Source organism: Motacilla alba, chromosome Z (genome assembly GCF_015832195.1).
Source record: "Motacilla alba alba isolate MOTALB_02 chromosome Z, Motacilla_alba_V1.0_pri, whole genome shotgun sequence".
In the NCBI taxonomy this organism is placed as follows: Eukaryota; Metazoa; Chordata; class Aves; order Passeriformes; family Motacillidae; genus Motacilla; species Motacilla alba.
In genome coordinates, this window is record NC_052046.1 from 19,775,475 (window position 1) to 19,788,562 (window position 13,088).

At 34.5% G+C, this 13,088-nt stretch overlaps 1 protein-coding gene across 4 annotated transcripts in view; it reads left to right on the forward strand.

The window, feature by feature from the left end:
* The window catches only part of IPO11 (importin 11), a 78,562-nt gene that overhangs the window by 35,620 nt on the left and 29,854 nt on the right, over positions 1–13,088 (forward strand). For all 4 annotated transcript variants that reach the window (XM_038125742.1, XM_038125740.1, XM_038125744.1 and 1 more), the window contains 8 exons: positions 635–668; positions 850–890; positions 1,969–2,085; positions 3,463–3,576; positions 4,823–4,938; positions 6,383–6,459; positions 11,342–11,421; positions 11,981–12,061. In XM_038125742.1, the coding sequence (XP_037981670.1) occupies positions 635–668; positions 850–890; positions 1,969–2,085; positions 3,463–3,576; positions 4,823–4,938; positions 6,383–6,459; positions 11,342–11,421; positions 11,981–12,061 (660 nt within the window). The remainder of the gene's footprint in view (positions 1–634; positions 669–849; positions 891–1,968; positions 2,086–3,462; positions 3,577–4,822; positions 4,939–6,382; positions 6,460–11,341; positions 11,422–11,980; positions 12,062–13,088) is intronic.

The following is a 13,088-nucleotide window of genomic DNA, read 5'->3' on the forward strand; positions in this document are numbered from 1 at the left end:
CTGGTTTTGCTATTGTTTATTTTGTTTTTGTTTTTTAAACAAACAAGTCTACTAGCCCACCAAAAAAAACCAACAAAAACTAATAAATAAACTTTGCTGGTTTGGTAGATACATATTAATTAGCAATTGCCAGTCATAACAATAATTTCTGTGACTCCTAAAGATAGCTTTAGCAGAGCAGGGTGTGTTTCTGTGTCAGCTGTTTTTATTTAATGCTTTCTAAGGCATTTCTAAGCATCTACAGGAGGAACAGTCTAACTTGTTGAGTTTGATTCTGTGCTTCTTGGTTCACAGCAAGCTGTGAGAGAATTCCAAGTAAAACTCCTCCTCTATTGCAAGAGTTTTTATCACAGTCTAGATAGATATCTTCTTGTTTAATTACTTCTTGTCCTTGAAGGTTTTGCCTGAGTAGCTTTTTCAATTTCTACCACTTTAGCAATGACAAATAAAATGTAAAGCATACTAAAATGAAAGTGAACGAAAATGATCTAACTACATTTCGTAGACTATGATAAAACACAGAGAGTGATTCAATTATCAAAACATCAAGTAATTTGATATTGTCAGGTCCTCTGTGAATAATCAAAGTGTTTAATGGATGTATGCATGATGCTTCTTGACTTCTGTCTTTCAGGTCCGTATTGAGACAGCTACGACACTGAAGTTAAATATCCTTATTTGCAAAGCTGTTTGATTAATTCTTAATTCTGAGTTACTGGAAAACAATCAATTTTAATCTTACTACCAAATTCTTCACATTATATTTTTTGAATATCCATGAAATATTTGCTCATTTGAGTATTGATATCTATCTTCATTCTGTATTATTTTTCCTTAATGTTTGTTTACCTGTAGATGACTTTGAGTTCAGAACTGACCAGTTCTTACCGGTAAGAGCATTTATAAATTCTGAAGAGTAGATAAAAACATAGAGAAAAGCAGGAAAAAATTTTTCTAATTTCATTTTTAGCTACATTGTTTAGTAATTGATGTTTGTGCATGTTTGTATTGTATGTTCAGTTCACTGACCCAAATATATATTCATACTGCTGCTGTTAAGGTTGCTAATGTGTTACATGTTATATTAATAATAATAATAATAATACATGTTAGTATTATGCTATTACAACTTCATAGCAGTGTGTTTAGTGTTCTGTATACTGGGTGTTGCCAGATAGTAAGTTTCTTTATGATAAGAAAATATTAAAAAGGTATCTAACAAATACATTTCCACGCCACTGTGGCTCTTCCACATGCCTGTTTCACACAGTACTTTCCAATCTGCTGCTTCTTAAAAATATTAAATACAAGTGTGTGGTTACAGTAGTGCCTTAAAAAGGCACTGCTTTCTGGTTCTCCTGTATTTGTGTTCTTTACCATGGTCATTACTGTTGTCAGTTAGTAAACAGTGGAAAGAATTAATTATGCCAAAGTTTTATTTGGTCACTCAAATTTAGCAGATGTGTTTCCTCATTTCATTTTGACTTCCATATTAATTTCAACTCTCTTGAGAGCAAACAAACCAAAATGCAGAGTGCATCTAGACTATAAACACTGGAGTTTTCTAAGATGTCTTTTTCAGTTCAAAATTTAACTTTTATCTACTGGCCCAAAAGCTGGAAGACTGTACTTTTGATCCGACTCTAACAAAGTGCTCCTTCTGGAGAGACAGCCTATTTTACCTGTGAAATTACATTTACACTTACCAAAATGTGAAAATGGTATATGTTCAAACTGACCATGTTTGAACTGGTATGTAGGGGTAGATCTGAATTTTTTTACCTGGCTTAATCAATGATTGGGTAATGTGCTTTTTTGCAAGTGAAAGAGTAACATTTTGCACACTTGGCAAGTGTTTTCAAAATTTATGGATGTCTTTAGAATTTTAAGCATACGGGAAAATTACCAGTTCATGTGCCCAGTTATGTTTTTGATGGTCTAATCTGTGGTTCTTTATTTTTCTTTTAGTACCTGGAGTCCATGTTTACACTGCTCTTTCAGCTACTTCAGGAAGTAACACAATGTGACACCAAAATGCATGTTCTTCATGTTTTGTCCTGTGTGATTGAAAGAGTCAATATGCAGGTATTTTTTAATATATATTTCAGTTTTAGCTTTGTCTTTGTCCTAAGAACATGTTGTGGAAGGAAAATGTCATCAATGAATAGATTGGTTGTTGTTGTCAGAGATGCCTGCACTGTTGGTCCTCTTTTCAATTCTCATTTACCTTTTGTGTAAAATGTTAACTTACTTTCCTTAAGTAAGTAATGTATTTTTTGTATTGATTCAGCTTTGAGTATTGAAGGACTTTTACATCTTACGGCATTTCTTGCAATTTTATTCTTTTATTTGTGATTTATTCTATTTGTCTCATATCTGAACAAATATTTTAATCTATCTTACATATTGGGAAAGGCATTTTTGGGGAAAAATGCACTCATAGGGAGTGTGCAGTTAAATTTTTAATTTCTTGTTGATACTGATATGGGTCAGAGTTGCCTCTACAGCACTCTCCTTAACTGCATGGTGGGTTTCAAATTCACGTTATGAATTCTCAGTATTTGAGTGTTAAATTATGTGTTTCAGCTTTTACATGAAAAATTTGAAGATGGTTTTGCAGAATTAAACAATGAATAGTTGGCTGCTTTTGTCTCAGGTTTTGTTGGTGGGTTTGTTTGGTGGGTTTGGTTTGTTTGTTTTTTTTTCAGTATTACTGTATTAAGGACAGAGATAATGCATGTTTTTGAGTTTATCTCGTCTTTCTATAAGTAATCCTGTCTGAGAGCTGGATGAAGCTTTCATAATTGTCCCTTGTAGATAAAGTCAACATGACAGCAGATTTCCCTGCAGTTTAGAGAAGCAGCATTAAAAACAAGCTGAGAAAGAATCCTTTAATATGTTTAGATTAATTCCTAATTAAATATTTTCGAAGATGAATAGATTAACCTTTTAGTATTGAAGACCATAATAGAAAATAATACAGGCTAGGACGAATCTCTGAAAGTTACACAGTCTAACTCCTGCTCAAAGGCTCAGTGACCCCAGAGGTCAGTTGTTTGTTTGTGGTTTTTTGTTTGTTGTTTTGTGGGGTGTTTTTGTTTTTACTGGGACTGTTTCTGGTTTTAAAGAATGCTGTTTAGGAATCCTGTCTAAGTGAAGAATATACTAATATGAAAATACCTCTGTGTATCAAGCTCTAAATATTTTTGTGTCCTATTTACTACATAAGCTTGATGGCCATGCACAAATATCACCATAAGTAATATGTTAGTTTCAAACTACTCTGCAGTCAGAAGTTATTTCAGCCACAGAGTAAAGAATATGGTGTTTTAGAAAGATTTAAGCAAACTCTTGCGTTTTTACTGAGACAAAAACAGTTCCTATATTTTTCAGAAGCTATGCTTCTGAAATTATTAGTCTTATTTCTCATGTTAAGAAACCAGTTTGTGTTCTGAACTTTAGATACGACCATATGTGGGATGTTTGGTTCAGTATTTACCACTGCTTTGGAAGCAGAGTGAGGAGCACAATATGCTACGATGTGCCATTCTAACCACCCTAATCCATCTTGTCCAGGTAAGGAATCTGAGTCACATAAACATTGTCAGTACTTCTACAGTTCTTTCTCGATGATAAAACAGCACGTGGTTATATTGCCTGCAGAATCTGTGGTATTAGCTACTTCTTTAATACAGACTATATGCCATGCTACCTTCTTCAATCCCTGCTGCATCTCAAAGAAAATGTAGTAGGACTAGCAGAGACTGAGAGAAGTATGACAGTGTCTGTACAGGAACAGACTTAATATGCAGTCTTGAACTTGTGGAAATGCATGACTTAAAAGGATGGTGTTGCAGAGGTTAACAGTGGAGAGAAAGTGAAAGGGAAATAACAAATATTATTATGAAAGGAGAAATAAAGGTTCTTTCCAAGGTGGCGTAACTTTAAATGAAGAGGAAGTAAATTTTTGCCAACAAAACAAATTGTGGAAATTCTTCTTTAGTCCCTTGTGGAGACTAAAATATGAGTATTTTTTTACAAAAGGTGTATCTCTTGTAGGTAGACACAAAAAGATGAGACTGATTTGTAGAAAAATCTTTTTCTTTTAAGGCATGTTTGTTTAAGTAAGTAGATAAATACACAAAGAAGCTGCAACTTAAAATAATTTTATATTTTTAACTGTTCCATTATCAAAATACAGGAATTATGCAAGCTCAGCATTCCACTAACCTCAGTTCTCTTGAGTAGTAATATTACAATATGTTGTAGTGCTGTTCGGTAATTGACAGATGTTCCCAATTTACTCTTCACTGTTCAAAAATCTCATGGATCATTTAAAAACTGAATCACTGTCATCAGCCTGTGAATCTTTGGGTAGCTATAAAAACGACCCCTCCTCCTGAATATTAGAATATGTCAAATGATTTTGTAAATGATAAGGACCAAAGAGTAATTTTTTTCTTCACCTGTGAAACATTCAGCTTTTAGTCATTTGGTATTTGTTAAACCGGTGACCTCTCCAAGAAGGAGAATGACCAGTGAATGTTTTTAGGAATGTATGTTCTTTATATTTTTTTCTTGCAGGCTATTGGTAATTGAATTGTTTAAAAAAGAAAATAACATTCTCAAGACCTGTTGTGGGAAAGCTTAGGAATACTGGGCTATTTTATTGTCATATGAAATTGAAGCAAGTTCAACCTTTGATTTCTTGAATGCATGTTTACATGTGAATGTAACAGCAGTGTAGATCTTTTCCATGCTATTTTTGAAATGCTTGATTTAAGGCTTTTGACATATTTTACATTTCTTACTTATTTTGTAGGGACTGGGAGCAGACAGCAAAAATCTCTACCCTTTTCTCCTTCCAGTTATCCAACTAAGTACAGATGTTTCTCAGCCTCCACATGTCTATCTTCTGGAAGATGGTTTAGAGTTGTGGTAAGAATGTTTTCCTTATTTTTGTATCCCCAGAAAAAAGGACTGTTGTAAAAAGCTTTGTATATTAAATTTGATATGTTCTTGTTGCCTTACCTTGACATCATCTATATTATACCTTTTCTCAGAAGACAGGAGATTAGGAAATTTATATACTCAGCTATTTTTAGTTCTGTTTTGTCTATTATTCATTTTCAGGCAGTTGATACTGAAGATACCATTCTGTAGCAGGACAAAAAGTCTAGACTCACTGTAATATGTGTGCTAATTTAACAATTTGGTGTGCTTGACTTAAAGAGAACAGTGAGCCAGTGGATCACAGCTGGTTGCTGGAAGAGATGTCATAATTACAAGGATAAAATGTAGAAGTTACTTTCTGTATCTCACATTGTTTGATGACTGAAGTGACACTGTGCTCATTTTGCCATGAGCCTGATTTATTTGTTTCTGGTGCAGTTGATGCTGTAAGAGGGGACCAAATTCTGAAGAATAGGAAATACATAGGGTTTGTCTTGAAATAGTGAGCGATTCCTTTGATCTAAATTATATATGAGCATTTCAGTTACAAATACTTAGCTACAAATGCTCTCTTCTATAAATGCAGCAAAACTGAGGTTTATAATGCTGGTGGCAGCAAGTAAAAGTGCAAGAGCATCTCAAAATGTAGAATTGGGGCCTTTTTACCTGTCTTAGTTCAGAACTTTTATATCTTCTTAATGATACTGATCCTGAGGTTGCTCTTCTGATGTCTGTGCAGAAGAATGATATTCTAAGATGTCTCAGAGCATCAGAGAAATCCAGAGAGCTGGCAGGGACAGTTAGGACTTTGAGGGCTTCTTGAACCAAGAGCAGGAAAACAACTAAGATATTTCACATAACCAGACATGTTATTTAAATGTGGTAATCTCATGCCTAAGATCTAGGAGAAAATGGAATTTGTTGCTGGGGCTTTAAATGTAAGCTTAATTTATATCTACTGTTTTCAAATTTCAGGAATTTTAAATTGTTATAAACAATGTAAGATAATGCCTCATTTCGGACTTTAAAAAATGTAAATGTGTAAGCTGGTCCATCACAGCTTCTCCTTTGATGTTTAGAACACATGTGTTGTTCTTGCACTGTAAATATCCCTCTCTGCCCACTTTCTCCAAGTTCCCTGGCTGGCTACTAAGACATTCTCACTGTTTCGTTTCAGAGCTTATGTTGTCTTTATAAAAAGAGACAGTGTCATGTTTTAATTTCTTTTCCTACCTTGGCAAGACCTGTGCCTATACTGATGAGTGTGTTGTGAGGACTATTGCTCTGCTTGAAGTATGCTTTAGGGTAATTGTTACACATTGTTGATAACATGGATGGTTACTCGAAGTTAAAATATTTACATCTGTCAAGATGATTGCTCAATGTTGCTCATATATCATCTGAAATATTTTGCTTGATCTGTTCACAGGTTAGTGACATTGGAGAATAGTCCATGTCTTACACCAGAACTCCTGAGAATATTTCAGAATATGTCTGCCCTTCTTGGTAAGTCTTTCACTAATAAAATTTCAGGGTTTTTTTTCCTGCTGCTTGTTGTTCATGCACTAAGCAATGTTTGTGTGGTTTCAAGTACTGAGGGAGCTTGCAGAATTTTAACAAAAATTGAGGAAGAGGTTTTTATTGTCTGACTTCCTCATATTTTTTAATATTTATGACCTACTCACCCTTTTTTTTTAATTAATGGGAGCCACTGTACATGAAAGATGAGACAAATTTCAGAGAAAGTTTATAATTTCAGAGGTTATTTTAAGAAGTTTATGAAATTGAACACCAAATGGGCCAAGTGTTATTGATATTGATTTTATGGAATACTTGCCTCTTCTGCTTATGACCAGAATAAAGTTATTAGCTTTTCCCTTATCCAGTTAATAACAATGTAGGATGTTTTCAATCTACCTAAATATATCTATAAACATCTGGGTCAAGCACTGAAATTAAAAACAGCAGTTTGTTGGCAAAATATTAACTTAGTAATGAGGAATAGGATTCAATGCTTAGGAAATACTGATATTTCAAGTACTTTTGCTTCATAATTAAAGGGCGTATAAAAATTCTGTGGTTCAATTTTTTGTTAGGATGTTTGTGTTTAGATCTTTAGCTGTGCTTTTGAGGTTTCAACACTAATACAGCAAATGGGTTCATTTTTTAGAGAAATGTGTTCACAGAATTACAGAAGTTAGCTTTTTAATTGATAATTGTTTTCAGGACTTAATATTTTATTCTATTTCTACTGACCAGTAGAAAGTTGTCATGATAGGTAGGTGGATGATAATGTCTTCTGTTATTTCACCTTGTGTACAAGATCTCTAATGACAAAACTGCTCTGTTTAGTAGTAGTGGCTTTATAGTTAAGTACTCCACAGCTACCACTAAAATTTAATGGCTGCTGAGTCCTGATGACTGCTGTGATCATCCATAACTACACACCTCCCCTTCCACCTTCTTGCTGTGTGTCAGTCAGAGGTGGTGTCTGCTGCAGGAAGCCTGCAGTGCATGAATGGCTGTGATTTTCATGGTTTGTCACACTGTTAATCCACTTGACTTAAATTCAGAAGTGCTCAGTATTTGTGGTTTATTTGTTTGTTACTGATATTTTCCCCCCGGTCCGCATGTGATACTTTTCAGAGCAGAGATGAGTAGAAATGGAAACCCTGGCATAGTCTTAGAGAAAGTGGAGGTATTCTGGAATATTCTATACTTGTAATGGTATCCTTGTTTTATGAATGAATCCTGGAGAATAGTGATGCTCTCCTTTGGAAAAAAATACATTCTTAAAATAAATTATTCTGAAAAATGAAAGCCCTATGATGCTGGTAAAGTAGTACAGTTAAGCTGGGTTGGGTTTTGTTAGGATGAGCCTTCAAACGTGCTTATGTCAAACTTTTTTTTATCAGCATGGGGAGTGAGTGGCAAAAACACAGCAGCTGATCTGTAATCACAGAGAGATTTTGTCCTATAGGCTTCTGTATTACTTCACTTCTTCAGCATTTTTCTGAAAAACTGAGTGTCGTGTTCGTCAAAAATTTTGATTGCTGCAAAATGATGCACAGTTTTCCAGGAAATGGAAACCATTCTGGTATGCTCTTTGCCTGTAAATTCTATCTGTTTACATCAGGAGAATCTGACTAGACAGTCTCCACATGACACAGCCATGGTATTATGATGCTTAAATAGAGCTGGAATTTTGGATTAGTGCTAACCTTATTTTAAAACATGGTAGTTAGAAAACTAGTACAATACTGCCATCTGCTACCCATAAGGGAGCTACTTCATTCAGGACACTTGAAAAAGACATTCTTCACTTAAATCAAGTGCAGCAGTACAGTTTAAGGTGCAACATCTTGCAAAAGAAAATACATTGATCACGGATGATCAGCAGTGCTAGTTAATTAAATGACTGTTCAGTCTTAAAGCTGTAGCAGAGTTTTTCCAGTACACCAGTAGCAGTATTCAGCTGAAACTTCTACCACTTAGATTCTTCTGTCCTTCTTAGCATGGTGATGTAGCTGTCAAAACAAGGTGTTTTAACTGAGAGGTCAAAATTTCCAAGTCTTGAGTGCCTTAAGTGTCTGAGATAAGGCAAAAAAAAGATAATCTCTCCAAGACTGGTTTTCAATTCAGTCTGAAGTCATCAAAGCAAAAAGTCAAAGGACAGATGAGGTGAAGGGAAGTTCTGAATAGGTAACTACCACATTTACATCTTGTGGAGTAGGGTGGAGAACTAGCAACAAGATTCTCCAGAAAATTAGTTCTTGACAATACAATGAAAGGAATATTAACGTCCTGACCTTTGTTTTCTGAATTTATTTTTACTGAATGGAATTACTGTAATATACAGGTAATGTAACTATTTTGCTGGTGTGTTTAGCTTCTATAGAAGCATGTAAGTCATTCAGAAAATGTCAGAGGTCAACATGGATGAAGTAGAAGAGCTGGAGGGCAGGGAAAGAAGAATTCATATGTGAGATTTTTGAACTTAAACGGGAAAGATATTTATATAAATGTTTTTGATTTTCCTTTTTTAACTAATCTGAAAATAATATGGAGTTGTTCACTTCCAGATATAATTGTCATTATGAAAAGATCTTTTTGTACCCATTTCAGGATACTACTGTTGTTGGAAGTGGATGTCACAGGAGTTATGCAAGTCAATTAGATTTGCCTTCAGGAGCAGAATATTGCATTTGATATAAAGGCTTGATTTCACTTGCATAAGTGACCGACCTTCAAAGATTATGGTGCTGTCACTGATGTACAATAATTATTCACAGCATAATTGTCATACTTGGTTTTCAGTTCAGCACCTCTGCTACTGTTTAAACTCTGTTGAAATATAATTGCCCTGTAGAGGGGTTGCACAGTCTCTTTAATACCTCTCTCGTAATGTACTGAATAATGCGGAATGAAGAAATACATTGTCTGAGGATGGAAGTGCTTCTGCACTGAGGCTGCTTAAAATGACAATTGAATCTGATACACTTTTAGGTTGAGAAAATGGTCATAATCTAGACATACTTGATCCAAGAAGCATCAAGTTTAATGTGCATGTGCTGTATTTATAAAGGTACTGGCAAAAACTAGGTTACTGGAACTGGTCTAACTCCTTTGATCCAAATAAAACTCAAAGGAGCACATCAATGAATTCAGAAAGATATGTTGGATTCAGTAAATCCTGGCAAGAGAATTGATGTATAATTAGCTTCTAAATGTAGTTAGTTCTACATGAGATCTTTCCAGAAAATTTTGCTAAACATTGAGCTGCGTTTGAGTGATGGAGGTTCTCTCATTTCCATAGCACCCGTCATATCTGTTTTCATTTTGACCTGAAGTACAATTTTTGCTGCACACATTTTATTACCTTTTATTGGTTATCACAGAATGGGAAGTTATGGAAAACTTAATAGTACTTCATGTTTATATGACCATTTATTTAGAATTTATCTATTTGCTTCATTGTCTGAAACTAAAAATTATTCTATCCAGTAAAAAGAAAAACACAAATGCATACTTCTAAGGAGAAATCAATGGGTAACTCTAGTAGTGTGCTACTAAACTAAACTCATAGAGATGTTGGAATCTTTTGATGAGCATATTGGATTGATAGGTGATCTCTTTTCAAGTCAAGAGACAAAAATACTCATAATAAATGATTACAAGATATGACCTGTCTGAGTACTGACATATGAACTTATGCATGAATGCAAAGCTGTCTTATGGCCATATCAAATGGAAGAACATTAATGTTCTACCTAATGAGTGGGGTAAAAAAGAAAATCTGCTGAACCTCCCCAGAACTATACAGATGTTATACTGGAGAAGCAGCCATGGCCATGCTGATAAATGTTTTTGTAGAACTCGTTATATATAAATATTGCTAGGTGTAAGCGATACGACTGCATTCATCTGGGCCATGGGAGACAACGTATAGTCTTAGCCAGATGCTTGATCCATCTGGTAAAAGAATTTTATTTAAAATTCATGTAAAAATATTTTCCTGTTTCTTCTCCATGATGGTTTTATTAGATATTTTAAAGCTGATGGAACTGAGGTCTAATTCTTTTACCAAGAATAGTTTGTCTCCCAAACTGGTTTTAAGGAAATTTATCCCTTTGAGGTTTTTTGGTCTTTTGCCGTGTTTTTACACAATGTGGACTTTCTGCACTGGTATCAACATCCATTTGAAACTTTGAAACTTCATTTTGCTGTGAGTTCTGCTTATACATGTTCCAGAGTAATTTTTTTCCCTTAAACAATCTTACAGGTAATGCCTGAGGCTATATCTTTTTTTCTCTCTTCAAACTGCTGCTGGATATCTTCCTCTGTGTGTATCTATCTCTTAGGCAGTAATGCTCTCTTTACTGAAATACTCAAGCTATGCCCTACAGCTCAGTGTGTGCCTGCTCAGTGCCATTTGATACGGCATCTGGGTCGGAAGAGCAGAACTGCAATCTTTATTTCATCTTTCTTTTTTGCTCAGCATTTACAGACTCAGTGTGAGAGAGAACATTTATCTGTAATTGCAAGTCTCTAAAGTACACGTTTCATTTATTCTGTCTTTAATATCTTCTTAATCCAGTATTACATACAAAACCTGGTTTTTGTTTGTTTTTCATTTTTAGTTAGCATTGGCTTTTGAGATCATAGGATTTTTTGTGCTTCCATTTGAGCACGGGAGCTGTCATCCCACATCTGTAATTGTCTCTGCAGAGAGAGAGAGCCTGATTGGCACTGGATCTAAGATCTTTTTTCAATTTGTTGGCATCTGGCTCTACAAAATGCAAGAGGAAAAGACTTTTAGAAGGAAATCATCTTGGTTCTACTTCAGTTTGGTGATCAGGTTCTGAATTGTGATTTCTGTTTTTTCCAGAGCTGAGTTCAGAAAATCTCAAAAATTGCTTTAAGATCATCAATGCTTATGTTTTCTTATCTTCATCTGAATTTTTGCAGGTATGTTACCATTATATAAAAATCCATATTACCACCTCCTTTCCTTACTGGCAAACTTTTTTCTCTGGTCTTGGAGCACACCATGCACACAGACATATATACTCTTATCCATATTAAACATACTGTTCCAATGTTAGCTCTTTATGGTGCACGGTGGACACTCAGATTTGAGAAATATTATTATTTAGAATTAATGCTTTGCGTGTTGATTTAGTAGTTTGATATCTAAATGGTCTTATGTTGGGTAATAATAGTTACTGTTATTATTGTACCAGATTAAAATTATGAATATACATGCTAGCAGGAGTTGAGTGAGATATTATGCCTTGTTGTCACACCTTCCTCATTAGAAAATTCTTTGGGATTGATAGTTTAAATGTCCTACAATGTTAAAAATGCAGCAAACTGCTTAGATTTTAATTAGTTTAGCATGATGAACATTTTAGCAGATACGATCTTTGAAGAGAAACTGGGCTTTTAGGCATACGTAAACCCTAAGGAATTGGGTTTTGAAATATACACCAATATATAAAATGCCTTCTTTCTCATTTTATTTCAGATGTATGCTGCTGACTTATGTCGGTCGTTTTGTGAACTTTTGAAGGACATAACTATTGAAGGTCAAGTTCAAGTTTTAAAGGTGGAGTATAATGAAAATAATATCCAGAGGCTCAGCTCTCTACATGTAATATTTTCAAGTAGAATTTAGAACATGTAGAAGAAACCAATGTATTTAGCAGAATTTGACATTGGAGTTAAACCATCTGTGGTGGTTTAATTACTTACTTGAAGTGAGACTAGAGCAAACCTAGTGAGTATAGAGCAAACTTCTCCTATCTTTATTGAATGTTGTATGTATGTGGTCTCCATGAAATTCCTTTGTGTACCATACTTCCATTTGTACCAGACACAGAGTTCAAACAGTCTGTTTTTGCCTTTGGCATAAGTTGCTGTTGTAATGGCTATAACTGCTTAAATGAAGTTGCTAAAATTTATTCAAAGCACCAGAAATTTATATTTTCACACAGCCTTAAAATGGTGTTGTGGAACTCATAAGCTTTTGAAATATTAATAACAATAATTTGAATGTGTCTTTTGAAGAATTTCAGGAAATAAAGTTGGAATATACATTGAAAGATAACTGAGTAATAGCTGTAGTGTACTACTACTAACATTTCCAGTGGTTGCACTAACAGGGGGATCTGTGTTGTTTATGAAAATTTGGACTTGAATTAAATTAATTCTAAATGTGATGGGGGCTATAAATTTGATTCCATCTGTCTCTTTGGTGGATTGCACAGCTGGTTCCAGAATCCAGGACAGAAAACAACTGGTGAAGTTCATAGCCTCCCCTGTTTGTAGTTACTTCTGTAAGGAGCTTAAGACCTCTAGTTCTTAATTTTAAATTTAAATTTAAAATGTCAATTTCAGTCAATTCAGTGATATTATTTAAAGTCTGTAGTTGAGCAAATGTTTTACGCAGCAGCTTTTAATCAAAATTGTAAAATGGAATTATATGCTAGTTCAGAATCATTTATTCCCTTGGGTCCCAGTGTGGCCTTGCTGCAAGATTTGTCTAGTATACTTGGAACATTTTCCTAGTGATGCCCTCTTGATTCCAGAGGGATAACTGAACTATCATCCTTGTAAATATTTTTACAAAAAAG